This window comes from Urocitellus parryii, chromosome 5 (assembly GCF_045843805.1).
Source record: "Urocitellus parryii isolate mUroPar1 chromosome 5, mUroPar1.hap1, whole genome shotgun sequence".
Classification (NCBI taxonomy): Eukaryota; Metazoa; Chordata; class Mammalia; order Rodentia; family Sciuridae; genus Urocitellus; species Urocitellus parryii.
In genome coordinates, this window is record NC_135535.1 from 155,152,880 (window position 1) to 155,174,415 (window position 21,536).

At 35.4% G+C, this 21,536-nt stretch overlaps 2 protein-coding genes across 2 annotated transcripts in view; one reads left to right on the top strand and one right to left on the bottom strand.

The window, feature by feature from the left end:
• Ctnna3 (catenin alpha 3) overlaps positions 1-21,536 on the bottom strand; it is a 1,674,700-nt gene that overhangs the window by 943,985 nt on the left and 709,179 nt on the right. The gene's annotated exons all lie outside the window — the stretch shown is intronic.
• Lrrtm3 (leucine rich repeat transmembrane neuronal 3) overlaps positions 5,403-21,536 on the top strand; it is a 160,387-nt gene continuing 144,253 nt past the window's right edge. The window contains exons 1-2 of the mRNA XM_026394646.2: positions 5,403-5,406; positions 5,729-7,260. Of these exons, the coding sequence (XP_026250431.1) occupies positions 5,403-5,406; positions 5,729-7,260 (1,536 nt within the window). The remainder of the gene's footprint in view (positions 5,407-5,728; positions 7,261-21,536) is intronic.

Below are 21,536 nucleotides of genomic sequence, written 5' to 3' on the forward strand. Positions count from 1 at the left end.
ACTAAGTTGCTTAGAACCTCACTAAGTTGCTGAGGCTGGCTGTGAATTTACTTACCATCCTCCTTCCTCAGCCTCCCAAACAGCTAAGATTACAGGCATGCACCACCACCGGCCCACTGCATCCAGCTTTGATGCTATGTTTTATGATTGTATAAATCATTAAGGCCCTAGATTCACTGGGGAAATGTAACTTGTCAGGTAGTTTATGGTTTTCCTCTATATGTGATGTTAAGTGCAAAAGAAGTTGTTAAATACATAGTAAAATTTTGCTTCTGTTGAAAGGCAAGACAGAAATAATCAGCTTACTGTAGTCAACAAATAAAAGGAAGATAAACTTTAAAAATCATACTAGAAAATTACTTAACTCTTTTAGAACATGAGCTATTTTGGGTTAGATTTTTTCTTTCTTTCTTTCTTTTGAGAGACTACTTTAGATCTTTGGAGTAATTTCTGCAGCTTTAAGTATTTAGTATGGCTTAGAATTGTGTCATTTCATTTTTGGATTTCTCTACTAGCCTCATTGATAATATCTTCAGGCACTTTGTTAGTTTGAACCTGGACAGACCTGATAGGTCTGATACCCACTTCAGGATTAGCACCAAGGCAGGGTCAAACAAAGTGCCTAGAGGCCAACCCAACCCAAGAATGGCGACTGATAATTGTCAAGACAAAGACCAGTTCAATATTAAGAGGCAATATCAATTATAAGACCAAAAGGGTGAGTCTGAAGTAAAAACTATGAAGCAAGACAAGATTAGGAGTCAAGGTACCAGACAAATGCCCAAAAACTAAGAGCAAAGTGTATAACGCAATAGAGAATGTTATTTACCATAAGTAATTCAAGAAGGTTTGTCCCAGAAAAAGCAAAGTAAGAGAAATACATTCTTAGGGACTCCTCTATACTCTTACCACTAGAAGGTACAATGAACAATAAGTACAAGGTCAAGGGGTCCTCTGGCCATCCTAGCATGGCCCTCGGCAGCTATTAGACAAGACACATGTCTCAGTGACTGCTTCTCATTGAGAAGCAAGGAGAGTAAGGAGAAAAATCCATCTTTAAAGAACCCAAAATATTACAGAGAACTTAAAAATAAATATGATTTCCTTTAGTCTTCTCTGAAAGAAATAAGTTGTGAAGCCCTATTTGGTAGTTCCATGATAGAGGCTTAACATTACGTACTGTGGCATAGAATAGTCAAAGGCATATTTACTGTTTTCATGAAATTTATGGTTTAACTATAAAGATATGTCTCCAAGGAAAGTGAAGGTCACCTGCTAATCTTCTAAGTTTTAGCACTTCAGAGTTTCTTTTTTTTTTTTAATTGGTTGTTCAAAACATTACAAACTCATGATATATCATCTTTCATACATTTGACTCAAGTGGTTATGAACTCCCATTTTTACCCCAAATACAAATTGCAGAATCACATGGGTTACACACTCACATTTTTACATAATGGCATATTAGTGACTGTTATAATCTGCTACCTTTCCTATCCCCTACTATCCCCCCTCCCCTCCCCTCCCATCTTCCCTCTCTACCTCATCTGCTGTTGTTCAATTCTCTCCCTTGTTTCCCTCCTTTCCCCTCACAACCTCTTATATGTAATTTTGTGTAACATTGAGGGTCTCCTACCATTTCCATATGCTTTCCCTTCTCTCTCCCTTTCTCTCCCCCCACTCGTCTCTGTTTAATGTTAATCTTTTCCTCATGCTCTTCCTCCCTGTTCTGTTCTTAGTTGCTCTCTTTATATCAAAGAAGACATTTGGCATTTGTTTTTTAAGGATTGGCTAGCTTCGCTTAGCATAATCTGCTCTAATGCCATCCATTTCCCTGCAAATTCCATGATTTTGTCATTTTTTAGTGCTGCGTAATGCTCCATTGTGTATAGATGCCACATTTTTTTTTTATCCATTCATCTATTGAAGGGCATCTAGGTTGGTTCCACAGACTAGCTATTGTGAATTGTGCCACTATGATCATTGATGTGGCAGTATCCCTATAGTACGCTCTTTTAAGATCCTCAGGGAATAGTCTGAGAAGGGCGATAACTGGGTCAAATGGTGGATCCATTCCCAGCTTTCCCAGGAATCTCCATACTGCTTTCCAAATTGGCCTCACCAATTTGCAGTCCCACCAGCAATGTACAAGTGTACATTTTCCCCACATCCTCGCCAACACTTATTGTTGTTTGACTTCATAATGGCTGCCAATCTTACTGGAGTGAGATGGTATCTTAGGGTGGTTTTGATTTGCATTTCTCTGATTGCTAGAGATGGTGAGCATTTTTTCATGTACTTGTTGATTGATTGTATGTCCTCCTCTGTGAAGTGTCTGTTCAGGTCCTTGGCCCATTTGTTGATTGGGTTATTTGTTATCTTATTGTTTAATTTTTTGAGTTCTTTGTATATTCTGGATATTAGGGCTCTATCTGAAGTGTGAGGGGTAAAAATTTGTTCCCAGGATGTAGGCTCTCTATTTACCTCTCTTATTGTTTCTCTTGCTGAGAAAAAAACTTCAGAGTTTCTTGACTTTCACACACATCTTTTTATTTTCTCCAAACCTGTTTCCAGTTTCACCAGTGAAGGAAATCTACTGGGCTCAGTAACATGTATGTAAGATTAATATTACATTACTAGTTTAAAGTACATCTCTTGAACTTGGAAACTCCCACATAATAATGTACATAGTTGATAAATATCTATTGAACATCTATGATGTGCCAAGTGCTGCTGTGAGTATTAGAGAAAATGAAGTAGAAAAGGTGTTTTTGTCCTTGTGGTACTTACACTTGAGTATCATGAGTTTGTATACCCTCTCTTCCTACTAGGAGAAAACTTATTATTTTTAATCTTTTCTTTGCAGTAAGTTTCTTAAACCTACTTGTCCCTCGAAGATTGTTGATTAAAAAAAAAAAAAGAAAGAAAAAAACCTCTTTTATTTTCCTTAATCAGAATCTTAGGGAACAGATTGGGAAATCTGTTTCAACAAGCTCTCCGGGTGCATTAGATGCATTTGAGACTACTGCCCTATTAATAGCGTACTACCTGAGGAATTGCAGTTTTTACTTGTCTACATCTATAACTCCCCTTTTGGTTATCATGACTACCCTTTATCAAACTTCTCACCTTTGGAGAAAATGAAAGCTCCCCTAATTGGCTTCCAGCCAATTCACCTAAAATAGCCTACAAAGCAACCTTTTTATAAAATACCATTTATTTTTAACTAAAATTGTTATCAGTATGGAACAGATGTTAACCATGTCCTGCTTTGGAATAGAAAAGGTTCAAACATTAATTATTACTTATGATCCATAGACCCAAAAGATTCATTTTAACATTAGAGTTGAGATGTCAGAGACATGGGAATTTTTCTCATCAAAAGCAAGACACTGATTCTTGGAAATCTATTGTATACAATATAAACAATATTTGCTAAAGTAGTTCTTTGTGAGTTGATGATTGTCAGAATAGTGGATATTTAATACTAAACAATATGCAATGCCAAAAACTACAATAAGGTTATTATTTGTGAAATAGTTATCACAGGATTTTTATGTGCTTAAACTCTGTTCTAAGTATTATACACATATTTAGGTGACTTGATCTTCAAAACTTGTCTATGAATTGTGATTTGGTTACCATGCCCATTTTACAGATGAAAAACTGAGACATTGAGAATATAAATAGTCTGTTTAGATTTATATGGCTGATAAACTGTAATCAGGATTAGAATCTTAGTGCCAAAATCTGTACTCTAATTAATCAATAGACTAACCTGTTCCTCCTTAGTTTTTATAATATGTTTTTAGGAACTTCAGACCAAAGAAGTTTACATAGTCCTTTCTAGGAAACAAGAATGTTGATTACAACTTCCTTGTCCCCACTATTCTGTCTTATTTTCACTTGATTCATGTTCTAAAATGACCATAACAATGTTGATGAACAGGATCATCTGGTGGCTAGTGAATCAAGCATAAGACTAACTTGATTCTGAATTTCAGCTGTACCATTTGCTTGCTGTAAGGCCTTGAGCAAGTGACCTCTTCAAGTCCTTGTTTCTTCACCTTCCAAATGAAAGTTATAAGGGGACCTACATCATACAATGTTGAAAGAACAAGTAAGATGGCCCATTTAAGATACTTAGAATGTATTCAATAAATATTATAAGTGTAATAAATAGCAGCATCACTAAACTATGAGCCAAATGAAGTCTTGATTCTTATATTAGCAATAAACATGGTTCATTTTTCTTTTAATTAAAAATATCACAGCAACAAAAACAACAAACAAAACTATAAGCCATTAAACCAGTCTTTTGTAGGGAAAACCAGAAAGGCCATTTGATTCATTAATTCATATGTCACTAGTCATCTCCTCTGTTTCAAAATGCATGTGTTTTAGCATCCTGAGACACCTTGCATAACATAATCACTGTGACTCCAAGAGGTCAAGTGGGCATGCAGTTAATGTTGCTCTGTGAAAAGCTCAATAATTCATTTTATAAATTTCAGTTCAAAGCCTATGTTGAGGTTAAGAAAAATTGACATTCGGTCTGTGAACTTAATGTCAAGCTCAGAAAAACTCTGGGCTGCACATGTTTAGTGATTAAGCAGACGCAGATAATAAAGATGTTGCCAAACTGTAAAACAAGACTTGGAAATCACAGAAAATGTTGCTAGTTATTGATTATGGTGACCATTCAGTTCTTATTGAGCCACCCAAAAGAATCATTCATTTTCCAGCAGAGAGCCTGCTCATTTGCAAGATAAAAGAGAGACATTTCTGCACATGCCCATAATGTTCTTCACCACTGGGGGCAGCTTTACATAAGACTGCATTCACTGAAACCAAAGCAACAGTCCGAGCAGCTTTCAGAATGACAGTCTGCAGAAGTGAGCTGAGCGTGTGCGCTGTACGGGGCTCTCCTGCCTTGTGGGCTCCTTCGTAGCTCTGTGGCTGAACTGGGTGCTCACCACGGGAACTGCTGGGCTATGGAATACAGATGTGGCAGCTCAGGTAGCCCCACGTTGCCTGGAGGAATACATCAAGCTTTCTGATAAGAAGAAATTGTCGAAGCCAGTTCTGTAACCGCCCCCCCCAAGAGAAAAAAAAAACTGTAAAGATGCAAAAACGTAATATCCATGAAGATCCTATTACCTAGGAAGATTTTGATGTTTTGCTGCGAATGTGGTGTTGGGATTTATTTGTTCTTGGAGTGTTCTGCGTGGCTGGCAAAGAATTATGTTCCAAAATCGGTCCATCTCCCAAGGGGTCCAATTTTTCTTCCTGGGTGTCAGCGAGCCCTGACTCACTACAGTGCAGCTGACAGGGGCTGTCATGCAAGTGGCCCCCTAAGCCAAAGCAAAGGACCTAAGGACGACCTTTGAACAATACAAAGGATGGGTATGTTTTGTCATTTTTCTTCTTTCCTTCTTTTAAAAAAAATCCTCTAGTATATGTAATAATTCTGTCTTAATTATGTTAGAGATTACCTTGTTCTGCTCTAAGACTAAAGATTCAATTGCTTAGTGGACACATTTCTTGCTTAACTATTTAAAACAAAAAACACAATCTCTTTCAATTGCAAAGAGATGATATTTAATGTTAAATGTTGTTATCTAGATTTGAATTTCTGAAAATGAAAATATATGCCTATTTTTGCTTGATTAAAAAAAATGCATTCTTTTTTGGGGGGATAACTTTTCTAAGTTGTTTTTATTTCCAGGTTTCAATGTAATTAGGCTACTGAGCGGATCAGCTGTAGCACTGGTTATAGCCCCCACTGTCTTACTGACAATGCTTTCTTCTGCTGAACGAGGATGCCCTAAGGGCTGTAGGTGTGAAGGCAAAATGGTATATTGTGAATCTCAGAAATTACAGGAGATACCCTCAAGTATATCTGCTGGTTGCTTAGGTTTGTCCCTTCGCTATAACAGCCTTCAAAAACTTAAATATAATCAATTTAAAGGGCTTAACCAGCTCACCTGGCTATACCTTGACCATAACCATATCAGCAATATTGACGAGAATGCTTTTAATGGAATACGCAGACTCAAAGAGTTGATTCTGAGTTCCAACAGAATCTCCTATTTTCTTAACAATACCTTCAGACCTGTGACCAATTTACGGAACTTGGATCTGTCCTATAATCAGCTGCATTCTCTGGGATCTGAACAGTTTCGAGGCTTGCGGAAGCTGCTCAGTTTACACTTACGGTCTAACTCCCTGAGAACCATCCCTGTGCGAATATTCCAAGACTGCCGCAACCTGGAACTTTTGGACCTGGGATATAACAGGATCCGAAGTTTAGCCAGAAATGTCTTTGCTGGCATGATCAGACTCAAAGAACTTCACCTGGAGCACAATCAATTTTCCAAGCTCAACCTGGCCCTTTTCCCAAGGTTGGTGAGCCTTCAGAACCTTTATTTGCAGTGGAATAAAATCAGTGTCATAGGACAGACCATGTCCTGGACCTGGAGCTCATTACAAAGGCTTGATCTGTCAGGCAATGAGATCGAAGCTTTCAGTGGACCTAGTGTTTTCCAGTGTGTCCCAAATCTGCAGCGCCTCAACCTGGATTCCAACAAGCTCACATTTATTGGTCAAGAGATTTTGGATTCTTGGATATCACTCAATGACATCAGTCTTGCCGGGAATATATGGGAATGCAGCAGAAATATTTGTTCCCTGGTAAACTGGCTGAAAAGTTTTAAAGGTCTGAGGGAGAATACAATAATCTGTGCCAGTCCCAAAGAGCTGCAAGGAGTAAACGTGATCGATGCAGTGAAGAACTACAGCATCTGTGGCAAAAGCACCACGGAGAGGTTTGATCTGGCCAGGGCTCTCCCCAAACCAACGTTTAAGCCCAAGCTCCCCAGACCGAAGCATGAGAGCAAGCCCCCTCTGCCCCCCACGGTGGGAGCGACAGAGCCTGGCCCAGAGACCGATGCTGACACGGAGCACATCTCTTTCCATAAAATCATCGCAGGGAGCGTGGCCCTTTTCCTGTCCGTGCTCGTCATCCTGCTCGTTATCTACGTGTCATGGAAGCGGTACCCTGCAAGCATGAAACAGCTGCAGCAGCGCTCCCTCATGCGAAGGCACAGGAAAAAGAAAAGGCAGTCACTAAAGCAAATGACTCCCAGCACCCAGGAATTTTATGTAGATTATAAACCCACCAACACGGAAACCAGCGAGATGCTGCTGAACGGGACAGGACCCTGCACCTATAACAAATCAGGCTCCAGGGAGTGTGAGGTATGAACCATTGTGATTAAAAAAAAAAAAAAAAACGCTCTTAAAAGCTGGGAAATAAGTGGTGCTTTATTGAACTCTGCTGACTATAAAGGCAACACGGTACCCCCCCTCCCCTCCCCTCTCCCTCTCACTGTGCTGGCAAGGTCCTTCCCTGTCCTGAGTGCATTCATAATACTGGTCATTTTCCTCTCATACATAATCAACCCATTGAAATTTAAATACCACAATCAATGTGAAGCTTGAACTCTGGTTTAATATAATGCCTATTGTATAAGACCCTTTATTGATTCCATTAACGTTGCATTTGTTTTCAGGAAGAAAAAAAAAACTTCTTTCATAAGTAATCTCCCACATCTGATGTATTCTCCTTCTGGGAGGATCAAATCTGTAGCTCTAGAAGGTTTGCAGTTTGTTGGCAAATCAAAGAAAATGATGAATAATCTCAGGTACTCAGAGCCTGAACCGATCCTAGGAGATGACTTGATTATAGAAACATTTTAGAGACAGACAGAGCCATTAAAATAATGCCTGCCTTAAAAAGAAAATTGCAGGAAACTATCAAAAGATGGTGCTGGGTTAAAGCAGCACCATGAACAGTTTCCAGAGATATCTAAGTTACAATAAGGCAAGCACAAGGGAGAAGTGTTGAAGGGTTAAAATACTGCAAGTAGTCACTGCAAAATGTGAGAAGATGATTAAAACACAAAGTTTTAGACTTTAGGGCTTATCTCTGAAACCCATCCCTGTAAAAGCAGACAAGAGGTTTCACTGTAAGTTTCTTCTACAGACATGTGTATTTCCTAAATAAGTTGATTAAATAGCCAAAAAATTAAATAGGCATATTTGAGGATATTGATTTCTTCGTGGCTTCTCACATGAGGGAGTTTTCAGAGATAAGATTTGCAAATGGGAAGCAATCTTGCTATGTGCTTGTGGCTGGGACCTCACCAGAATTTCTCTCCAGCTTTTTCAAAGACCCCAATGTAGTTAATGGAATCATTAGTTCCTTGCTGTTCTTCTGTTCAGGATTTGTCAGAGTGTCCTGTAGTGTTTCATGATGTGTCCTGCACACACCAGTCTTCCCAAATGACTGACACTTCATTCAGATGTGTAAAAGAAAACATATTCCAAAAGACATGCATTCTACCAACAGCCTCATTAAAAATGAGGACTATGATAACACCTTAATAAATGTATAAAATAAATTTTCAGGGGGAAAAGACCAACACTACAATATTTCTCTTTTGCTTTGCTGTTGTTGACATTATTGTGTCCCTGTGTTCATCTGTATTGTAAACTCATCCATCAATACAATTCTGTACAGACCCTGTTGGCAATCTGCAAGCTACATGCATGTTTTTATGTCGTTGGTGAAAGTTTATTGACTGCAGCACAAATATCATAGCCTCTGTATTTAAGTAACATGAACTACAGTCCATTGAGATTTTAGAAAAAAAATATCTTTAGCCTATATTCTCTTTTGTCTTCCAAAATGAACAGGTTTATTATAGGAGCAAAAATTAGGAATTACTACACTGAGGCTGTTTCATTTAATTTGACTCGCCAAGCCTTACATATTTAACCATGTCTCTGTTCTTTCAAAACAGAATTGCTGCATCAAAAAAGAAAAAAGTGAATGGCTATTTTTACCAACATTTTTATATAGTTTGGTGGTTTTTTCATAGGATGAGAGGAAAGATCTGGGCAAATCACCATGAAATATAATTGCAAGGAAGAAAAATTATTAAAATCATGCTTTTATAAGCAATAAAGAAAAAAAATGCCAAAATAGATTTCTCTAGGTTCTTTGAGTTTGGCTAAACCTTAAAATAAATACCAGTTCAGAAAAGTATCTTAGTCACAATGTTTACCCATAAATAATTGTTGAATATATAATAATGACAAATAGTCATATATTCCCAATTGATTAATAATGCAGATACTTCCTTACAGTAATATGAACTGGATGACTGATCTTACTGTGATGTTTTTCACTAAAGTTGTAATTTTACATCTTTTATGAAGTGTCAGTAAATACATATTCCATCTGAAAAAGAAATTTTCTTTGGTCAGCCTCATTTTTATCTGTACTAAAGATGATTGTATTAATTAAATGCAGTGTTAAAGTGGAAAAAAGCCCATTTTTATTCTTTGACTTGAACTTTTCCTCATTTGTGATGGATACCAAATATGTTTAGGCAAGGTATAGTTATATTTTTTTAATTCTTTCAAATTATTGATTCTGTGGTGCTACTAGTATATACAAAATGTTTGCTGTATTGAAAAGTATTTCTAAATTTTAAAACCACTTGGTATGTAAATTGTGATTTAACATTAAATGAATGACCAACATTTTGAAGGCTGGTCATTTTTTAATGCCTAACTTTACTTATAAATATACTAGATAAGAAAACAGAATTTCTTTGAAGGTAAACATGGTTTTATTTGGAACATGAAATTACAAGAAAAAGTTCTTTCTCACCCCCTGCCCCAACTCAGAAATGAAGCTTCTCTAATTCTCAGTATCTGCCAAGAACAAATATAAAAATCCAGTAGGTTAGACAATTATTACTTTACTATTGTCAAATTTAACAAAATTGGATGGCAAATATTATCCTGATCAGAAGTTGTTGCCCTCACCTGTACTCCATGGCACTTTCTGTACTACATGCCATAAATCTATTTTCATAACTATTTGAAACTCCCTGCCTGTTAGAGAAATATAATTGATATTCATTTTTTCTAGTGCAAATTTACATGAAATACCTGATCTCAGGTGACAACAGTGAAACAACCTAACCTGTTGAACTCTGTAACAGAGATGGATCAATGCAGAGTGGATTCAAAACAGAAAGAAAATGGAGTTTAGTGTCTCTGAACAGCATGTGGGTTTTTTCCATTTTTATTAGCCTCAGTATGCACAGTGGTACTGCAGCGTGGAGGAAATAGTCCCAGTGCAACCGTATTCTAAGCAATACCAATGCAAGATATATTCATTTTCAATGAGTTTGTATTTTCCAAGGATGTTAATATTACATCTTTTCAAAGAATTTAAACTATTTTTTACTTGATTTGGTGAGTCAACTACCTAAGTAGACACAGGCAATAAACCGTATTTCTGTGGAGTAGCAATGACCTCTAGTGGCTGATTAGAATAACCACAGCCATTCAAACACATTTTAGCTTTTAATTCTGAATCTCTTTGTAAACGTTGTTTACAACGTGTACTTTTGATCTGTTCATCAGATTTGAATTTCACTTAGTTCATTCTCCTGGGAAATACAGCTATTGTGTAATTTTTTTATATATTACTTAGTGACATTTTTAGTAATGCTAGGAAGTAGGCCATAAAACAGGTTCTGAGGGACTAGAAGTAGGTGCCAAAGATGTAAAGCAAATAGTTATACAATAAAAATCGATAAGAAATATTCTAAAGTGTTTATATGCATCGAAATTGGTCAAATAGTCTGATATTTTAATTTAGTGTGTTAATCCATTGGCAGGACATTGAAACACATATTGTAATTAAGGTTGGAGAAAATAAATTTCAGTATTTAATATTAAAAGAATCAGCATCAGTTACTTACTGGTCAGAAGATATAAGAGCTATCAAGGGAGAGGGGCCTCCCCTTTTTTTTTGCTTTAGAACTCTCCAGTTTGCTGACCGTGCCAGTGACCCGTGCTTTGCCCCGTGCTTTCTTCCTCCCTCCCCCTTTGCAGCCAGCTGAACACTGGTTCTATTAGGCTCTTTGACAATGATGTTACAGTCTAAGAGGTGATGATTCATGGATAATGAAATTATGCTCTCCTTCTGGGGAAGGATAATGCAGAGTCAGATTCATGAATTTGGCAAGGGTTTTTAGGATGCTGTAGGTGCACGGAATATCTTCCCTTCCTTTGACATTTACCAAGATGAGAACTCAAATAGTTTATTCAAAGTGAGGATTAGACTGGCATCAGAAACAAGCATCAGGCCATGAAGCTTAAGACAAAATAAGTTCCAGATGTGACAAGTGAAAATTGAGCCATGAGAAATGAAACTGTGTGGGTTCTTTTATCCTCTTTCTCCCTGGGTTCTCATTAGAAACTAGATCTGAAGCAAAACCATGGAGCTTCCTATTCTTGTGATCTCTTTGCTACCTACATTAAAAATCAGAGGCAGATGGGACAGACTATGAGAATGAAAAATAATATCAGTAAATGTGAATGACAACGTTACAAGAGCAATGGAATGGATGGACCTTAAATAGTGCTTATTAAATAACTGTTGAAAATTAACTCTAAAAATACACAGGTGAAAGTGTTTTCCCAATCATAAGAGTCCATGTAATTTTTCCAGCTGCCAAAACCATTGGTAATTTTGGATAGTTGGTAAAATACAATACAGATATTGCACAAAAATATAAATAAAAAGTAATTCTATTTCATTAAGGAAAATAATCATGGTCATGTCTTGTAGAAGAATATGGACCTCAGAAATTAAGAGCTAAATTCAAACTTCTCAGACACTTGTTAAATATCTTTTTGACAATGAGTCAAAAAGAAATCAATAACTCTATGTTACAGAAGCCTATATCTATGAATCTAGAACTTGTCTTTTATCTTTGGTTTCCATATGGACACAGATTCTTCCATCTTATGTTATCTGAGTGTTGCATTTTATCAATAGTGATCCCAGTGAATGGTAGATATTAGGACATAAACCAGAGAACAAAGAAAAAAACTTCTCAAACTAAATCCATATGCCAGTGGTGTCCCCAAATCTGGTCAGTATAGCCAGGGCTTTCCATCAAGCAGAAGTTTGTCCCCTCTCTAGTATCACTGTTTTCAGTTCTTGTTGACATTTACTATATAATTGTTTACATGATAATATGACATCACTATTGAACAGAAAGGTAATTGCTCCCATACATGTTGTATGGGATTAGCACACATTTCAGATATCAATCACATGATGTTACCTCTCTGTTGTTTTTCTCCCACACCTACCTCCCAAGACCTCCTAGTATAGAAACTACTATTGACTTTGTCAATTACAATCATTGAAAATCACTGAAGTTTTCAAAAAGCATAAAGTAGAACAGTGTTCTTTTATAAATAACGTTTTACTTATGCAAATTAAATACTTAACTCATCAAAAAATGACCCATGTAATTACAAATCTCTCTTCATTGGATGTAAACTAGTATTTCCAAGTAAGAAGTAACAGGTGTACTTCCAACATTCTTATAATTTAAGTAGACACAAACTGTTTCTCTTTGAAAGTTGAGTTTCTGTGACATCTCAAGAAAGCAGAGAGAGAATGCTAGTTTTTTCAGGAGAAGAAACATTTGTGAATTTTATGCTGTTTAAACTTCAGGTGGTGATGGATGGATGTTCTTGAGTTAGGATTCCTGTACATGTGAGAAGCATTCCAGGAACACACAGACAACAGAAATATCTGGGCAACAAGCAGAGACGATCAATTTTACAACTATATTTTCTAACAACAAAACTTTCATGCACAATAGTAATCCATTTTATGGCAGAAGGGAGAATGAGTTTCTATTTTATACTTTTCAGCAAATTTTGTAATGAAAATTAATAACTTCTTGACAATTGTCCACTTTCTTATTATTTTTAGGAACTCCTGCTCCTCCTGAGAAAAGTTTCCTTTATTTCTTTCCTCCCACTCTCACATTGTTTTTCTCTTTATATGAAAGATATCTCTACTTCCTATAGCTCAAAAAAGTCTTCCTCATATAAATCAACACAAGTTATCATTTCACTCAAAGTGGAAGCATATCTTCAATATACTTGCAACAACTGTTAGAACATGAAACAAATTCAAAACTGGCTGATCCTTCTCTTTTTTTTTTAATCTACAGCTTGCTAAATACCTGCACAGTATCTTTTGTTTATCAAGGAGGAAAAAAGAGATATAGTTGAATTACCAGTATGGCAAATATTAAAGCTGATTATTTTCTACTTTAATTAACTACCTCCTAAAAAATAGAGGACTTTATGCAAATATACAACTTTATTTCACCAGTCAAAAACAATAAACAGAATTTTGTTTTCTCAGAGATAAAATCCAAAATTTTGGGCCTCACATATGAAATAAAATGGCAGACATTACATTTAGAAAAGGTATTTTTTGTTAAAGCTTCATCACACTATATCTATAGTATAAAATACATTTTGCCATCAAAGAGATAAACACTTCAATTTAATATAAATCCTTAATCAGCACTCTTGATGCTGAAACTTATTTATGATGTGGAGGCATATATATTGGTGGTCTTCATGGCTTCAAATAGGTGGATTCATATATAGATAAAAGTATTTCTAGACACTAATATTCATCTGTTATAATTCCTAAAGAAAGGAAGCATAACCTTTAATACCATCAACTAGAATCTCACAAGAACTTAAAAAAAAACTTACAGCAAAAATAAATAAATAAATAAATAAATAAATGAATGAATAAATAAATGAATAAATAAATAAACTTGTAGTATATCTCATAATGATATTGAAGAAATAGAGTGGCTTTAAAAACTCTCATAAACCTGCAATAAGATTGCAACAGTCAGGCTGGGGCTGTAGCTTAGTGGTAGAGCACCTGCCTTGCACGTGTGAGGTACTGGGTTCAATCCTCAGCACCACATAAAAATAAAGATATTTTTTAAAAAAATTGTAACAGTGAGAGTTCTCTAAAATTATAACAGAAATAGTTACAACATTGACAACTCTCTCAGATCAATTTATGAAATGTTTCGTTCAATTTATACAAAATTTTAAGTGAAAAAATATAAATACTTGGTTTGGATATTACAATATATCCAGTAGAAGGTCAGGTAACAATGATTTGTGATTAAAACAGATTATTTAAGGATCTCTGCAATCTGCATAGGCCATTTTACATAAATATTTTTGTGTTTTTCATCAAGCTAGTCATGTGGTAGATTATGCCTAGAAACAATACTTATCTAACTATCCATATTTTATTACTCATTTGTATATATGTGTGCTTGTGTGTAATTGATTCCTTATTATTTACCAGACATTTAGACATGTGTGTGCTTGTGTGTAATTGATTCCTTATTATTTACCAGACATTTAGACAATCTCACAATTTGATAAGAAATCTTTAGTATCTTTCATAGCTCAGATAGTTTTTTCTTGTTAATGTAAGAACAAATTTCCCACATTGAATCAGTCTTCCTACAAGTTCCACCCATTAATCCCACAGCTTTCCACTTCTTTATAGGTTTTCCTAAAGTAATCCACACCCCATTCAAACAACAAATCTCTACCTAAATTATACATCTCCAGATGCCCTCAGGAAATGATCTCTAATTAGTACTAGGACAGTTCTCTCCTAGCCAAGTGCTAATCTGCCAGTCCAATGCTCTTCCCAGCCTGTGGCACTCACTCCAGCCCATCTCATTCCATTAAAATTTGCATGTACTTAGTCCTATGCACTTTTATGGGGAGGAATGAGTAGTAAAATGTAAACATCTACATATATTTTTATAGGCTTTACTCTTTTTATGGTTTAATATACAGAAATGTGTGAGGTCTTTATTAGTAGGCTAAAATGCAAAATCATCAATTAAAAAAGAAAGGTCAAGGTAGGTTTTAAAAATAGTCTTAAGTTCATATTACATATTTCTTAATATTAAAAATAAGTCCAAATTATATATGCCCTGTGTTTCACTTCTTTAAAGTTGACTTACCCTCCAACTTTGTCCTAATAATATTTTTTGTCTTTTTATTTGTACAGTAAATAAAATACAGTAGAATGTATTTTGACATATCATACATATATAAAGTCTAACTTCCCATTTTTTGTGGTTATCCATTTTGTGGAGCCCTCATATTCCTGATTGGGTTTCCTATTCTTCTCATTTTCCCATAGTTCCAATAGGCAAAGGTTTCTGATGTTGTGTGTTTTGGGAGTGATTGGATGGATGCACTAGGTTCATCTCTAGAGGGCAATATAGTGGGGTCTAGGTCTCTGCCTCTGTCTTCTTAGTCTCCCATTCCCATGCCTCTTCCCCCTTTAGAAGGATTATCTACACTGAAATCCCTCCATCCATTCATATCTGGGTCTCTTTTGGTTCCTTATGCTTTACCATATGTGTGTTCCCAATTCTAGGGTGGTATTATTGTCCCTTGCAAGGGCACTTACATTTACAGACAGAGAAAATCCTTTAGCTAAAGGTAAGAAAATCATATTCAGAGCAGGCATAAACAGAGCAACAGAGAACAAGGTTAGGAAAAGTGCTTATGGGAACAAGTGGCTTTGTAAGCCTTTCTAAGTTCATCCTACATAAATTTCTCTGACTTTTTCTCAAGCATGAAGTTGGAGTTTGTGGCCTTCCCAAAAGGAACAAAGGCAGGCCACAAACTCTATTTGAAAAATTTCATCAGTGAATTACCTTTATACACTGGATTTCTCCTTGGTTTTTTCCTTCATGGAGAGACAGCTTTGTATACTATAAAGAACTTGGGCTATGGATCCTGGAAGACATACTTTAAAATCTGGTTCTGAGACTTAAAAATTTGAAGACATTGAGTCCCAGCCTCTTAATCATAAAAAAGAATATCTAGAATAATGAAATCATCACATGATAGTTGCAAGAGGGCAAAGAATCAGCAGCTTAAACCTCTTGTATGTTTTTTCTAGACACATTTCACATATTATTTAATTTGATAAGAAAGATCCTATGAAGATGAAATGAGACAATGTAGGTAAAAATCCCATAGTACATAGTTAAGCACATAATAGTAATTTTCTTCTTCCCCTCAGTATCTCAAGTTTCTAAGTACCACATATATTTTAATAATCATATTCCACTATGTATTTTCATTTACAATGACAAGTTGATTCCTGGTAGACTCAAGAAAGAGAATCCAAATTGCCATAAGTTCAGGGAAATCTGGGCACATGGTTAATACTGGAGAATCAAATCAATGTCCTAAACCTCCCAATAAAGCCTAATGACATCCTCACCTTTACTTCCATACCATGCTCCCTGTTCTAAATCTAATCAGTTCTCACTTTCCTACCTCTGTGCTTTTGCTCAAGCAGTTTCCTCTGTGAGAAATACCTTCTTCCCTTCCAAGTTCTCCTGTCAATTTCTGAGCATTTCTTTCATATATCCAATTCATATTCTACTCACTTCTCAAGTCTTCTTAATCTTGCCCTTTGCTCTTTGCTATGCTATTTCATACCTCTACTACAGGCTGCCTTGTGCTTGGGTTACTAATGTGTCTGTAATCCCTTTTGGAGGAAACAGACCATTTCTTCTTTTCTTTTCCCAGTGTTGATGGGCACAGTCTTTTATTCATAGTAGATGTTTGTTGAATTTATTTTCTGGTCATTATGATAAAGCTATTGTTGCAAACAATCTAAAGTAAATATCCCAATTTAATGAAAACTTAAGGCTGTCAACTTCATGTTTATTTACATAGTCAATATATACATTTTTGTTTTTATTTTATATATACTTTACCATTATATACAATATTCTCACTTATCACTTAGGTGACTTCAAATGTTATTCTTACAAAAATATAGTTCAAGGGAATCATGTTCTAATTTAAATTGCTTCTTTGTTGTGAATAATCTACCAATGGTTTTCCTATGATGGTTACCAAAACTATGAACATTTTAGGGAGTATATTAAAAGGATGAAGACCTAAGAAAGCTTGTGAGACAAAGAAATTATTTTAATATTAATATGCCTTAGTGTTAGTGGGGGTGAGACGTCAACTTTTGTCGTAAAAGCCATATATGTTTTAATTTATATATATATATATATATGTATATATATATATAAATTTATATATATATAAATTAAAATTTATATATATATTTATTTTAATTTTGATATTGGGGATTGAACTGAAGGGTGCTTACCACTGAGCTATATCACCATTTTCTTTATCTTTAATTTCATTTTGAGACTGAGTCTCACCAAGTTGATAAGTGTCTTGGTTAATCACTGAGGATGACCTCCAACTTGCAATCCTCCTGCTTCAGCCTCTGGAGTCTCTGGGATTACATGTGTGTGCCATCATGGCCAGCAAATCCATATATTCTTAATCTCTTTTTGCCCATCTGAATGTCTCCTTATTTATCCCCAATTCTCAAAGTTTCTGCTTTAGATATGTTCCTAGGCCTCACCTTCTTACTACCTTCTCCTATTCATAGAGACTAGGTCAGAGGTCTTTGGTTTTCCAATTATACACATTTCCAAAGAAACTATTGTACAGGAGCCTTCAAACATCAAATACTCAGAAACTGACAAGTAATGATGCTCATCATTTTTTTTTAATCTTAAACATCAATTATATTGAAGGCAGGTTTGATCACATGGGTTTGAAGCATCTCCTCAAGGTCGAGTCTTTCCTTTTCTCTGTTCTATTCATTCCCTTTATCCTTTTCACTGAATTTCTCCCTCCCTCTCCTATCTGTACTTGAGTTTTCTTTCAACTTTTCTCTCTACCAAACTCTTATTTATAAATTAATCTACACAACTTGAATATGAACCTTCATACTGGATTAGAAGGAAAATACCAATGGTTTTTAGTCTTTTAGAAAAGCAATAATTAAAGTGAGATAGTTCTAGTAATTTTATGAAAAACAGAGTTAAAAATTTCTGTTTGTATTCAACAGCTTTGGTTGGGACTATAAGTGAAAAACTGTAATTTTGCAAATTGCAGTATAATTTCCAAAATAGAAATGACATAATCCCTACTATATTTTAAAGTTGCATTTTAATTATGATTTATAACATAGAACAGATCTGAAGACCATCTGATTTTTTTTCCCATAAAGTATTGCTCAGGCTCTGGACCATGCATGATAAACTTTACCATCAAAAAGCATACTAATTATTTAAACAGGTAATTTTTTAAACAGGTAAAAGGGAAATTGAAGTGAAATTCTTTAATCTGACAAACCAATAGTTATAACAATTCCTAAGAACCGTACAGTGTATTTTCTTATCTGCTATTTAAAGTTCCAAGCTAATTTAATTGTACTTTTAACAATCTTCCAAGAGCTGCATTCCTCAGCGACTCTCTTGGTTATCCATTCTAGGGTTTCACTACAGTAACCATTTCATTCCTTACATATATGTCCCTCTTGCTACTTAAGAGATACCCAGTGACTATTAAATATTTTTCAGTTCTTTTCCATTTTATTTAATTATTCATTTTTTAAAGCTTCCATTCCTATTAAAGAGGAAGAAGTAAAAGAAGTTGTTGGGTTTTGTATCTGCTTTTATTTTTAGTACTAGAATCTGTTTGGACTAGCTCAGGTAGAGGGCCCACACATAGTTTGAATAGATGAAAAACCATTGTTCTAAATTTGCATTAATGTAGATTTAAAATGTTTGCATAGAGTGTCTCATGACAGTTGAATAAAAGAACAGGGTGGTTAACTAACCTAAAACCAATTACAGAAGCAAGTTTCTGGCAGGATGTGTTCAATAGCTTTAGCATGATGCCCTGAAATCACATTTCCAGAGGTCAAATTTGCATATAACTCCTTGAAGCACATCTCCTCATATTCAACTCAATTTTAAGGTCCAGCAGTGTGTTGTGCAAAAAAATAATCAATGGTTAAATTATTCCCATTTCGTTGGCTCAGCTCACAGTGGCCCACTGATAAATTTAAAAGAAAAAAAAAAACCTATCTGATCTTCAATTTGTATTTCAACTGAACCCAAGTGCAGATGCCATCTCTGGTAATATGACAAAATAGATTTAGGCTTCTAAATGTTGCTGTGTATTCCAGTATCAGCATGTGTCCTGCAGGAACTATACTGTAGCTCAGTTGTTGTGAAAAAAATATGCAACTGAGTTTGCTGGAGAATCATTTTAGAGTTAATTAGACCTTCTCCACCTGTAATTTAAGAAAAAAGAAAAAGCCCAACACTCTTAAAGACCATGGGGGAAAGGCAGTTTAAGAAATAGAAGTCCTCTGTTTATCCAGGGAGGTACTTTAACAAGGCAGACAGCTACACCACAGTAGAGAGACAACATTTCCTCAGCTGATTCAGTTAATTAAAATGCACAGTTACAACAGACTTTCTTAGAGCCTGCAGCTGAATGACCCAAGTCTCCATTTTACTCCAGTGTCACACAGAACATGAAGAGGCAAACATACTGCCCAAACACAATTTGACTCACTAAAATCCAGCACTATAAACACCAAATACATTTCTCAGGCACATTTTAAAAGACATATTATCAAGATTTATGACATAAGGGTAGAAATAATTTGCAGCTAGGCACCTCCACGAGAATATCCTTCCTTCTTCTCAAAGTAGTTTGATGCAAAATTTACAAATAAATCTTAAGAATAGAGTCCACTTTGAATGCAGGGATCTTCAACTCTTTCCTTTCAAATATATAGAATTTGAACCTGACAAATAGCCCAGCTGTTGCCAGAATTTATGAGTGATATGAAAAATCAAAGGCCACAAAAGCTATTTGTCAAATAAACTGCAGAACGCAATTTCAGTCTGCAGGGCTCATTTGCAGAACTCATGATGAGCATGGGAGGAGGGGACGCTAACAGCTGCAGCCTTGACCGCACTGCCCGTGCCAGCCAGAATTCAAGCTGCGTGAGCTGAGTGTGGCTGAAAGAGGGGATCGACAAATCGACAGATGAAAAAGAAAGAAAGCAAGCAAAAAGACAAAAGAAGTTCTTATATCCAAGTTTTTATTTAATCAGTACATCAGCATAACTAGTTTAAGATAGATGAGACCTGTAGGGTTTTAATGGTATTCAAATTAAATGCATTCATGGAAGACTACTTTTATTTCCTGGTTTAAGGGACAGATCACAGAAACTGAATCAATTAAACCTGGAGTTAAGCCTGGGGTGCAGGCCTAGTTATCCTAGCAGCATGATTGATACGTCTTTAGTGTTCTCATCTGTAAAATGGCACTTCACATCCCAGGGCAGTTTTGAAAACATACTGAGATAACATGTGCTTATGGGCACAGCAGGTACTTAATAAATGTTGTCTCTGCTTTCCCTAGACATTTTTATACTGCAGCAAGTTGCATTGAATGGCCAAGGGAAGTTCTCACATTAAGCATTTAAATTGTCAATTCTGCAATCTATTGGTAATGATTAAATGTCTGTAGTGCTTCAATTATCAATTGTTAAATCAAATCCAAAAAGATCCACCAGAAACTTGGAAAGCCTGTGTTAATACACTTAAATAGACTTGTATTAAGTAGTATTCTGTGATAGTTTTGCTTAGCAGCAAAAGAAAAATTCTAATGTTAGTACTATCTTTTTTCTAATAATTCAATATCATTTTCATTTCATAAATATCACCTGAAGAGCTGGCTCCATCATCTTTCAAAACTCCTTTAAAATGTTGCCCTAAAGTTTGTCTGTCTTGCTCCTCCTGATTTCCCACCACTTTCTCTTTAATTTTTTTTAACATAAAACATGGACATATGTCATCTTTCCTTACTCAGTTCTCAAGAGAACATATTATTGTCATTCTAGTACATCCAATGCCCTGTATAACTTAGGACACAATTCATTTCTAGTGTAAAAACAATTTAGACAATTGGATAAAAGATCACAATAGTTATTTTTTAATCTCAATTGAGTCTTTGAAATGATAGCTAAATTATGCAAAAGCAAATTATTCGAAGAGTTACAAAAGAAAAAAAAATCTGATAGGCATTTATTGAGCATCCATTTTGTGCAGGCACAGAAGCTGGTCTTTTTCCTCAAGGCAAAAAAAAAAAAAATGTAATAGAGGTTAAAGAGTAATATTTGAAGCTTGGAGTCCTATCACTACTAAAGTCACCAAGTGTTTTTGACTGGTTTTGGAAATTCATTTCAGAAAGCACTGTATTTTCTCAAGAGAAAATTTTGATATGTGTCCTTCACTGGAGACATGATAATAATTAGTTCTTTTTAAAGATTTTGAAAAGAGCAGAAATGAAAAGAGCTAAAAGAGTTTCTAAATGACATAAGATCTGTGAAATGGTAGATATTTAACACAAACCTCTTAGAACTGTTATGTGGATTCATTAGTTAATTAGTTAGTTAATGACTTTGAAGTGTTAAATCTTATTAGAATGTTTCTTTACACTTTAACACATGTGAGAGAGAAATTACTCTGAAATTAGAAACTGACTATACCATTCAAGGATATTGGGTGTATTTGTGGCATACCCTCAAATATTCTTTCCTGTTCTGATTTTTTTTTTTTCAGGACAACTCCCAAGAAGCCTGTCTAGGC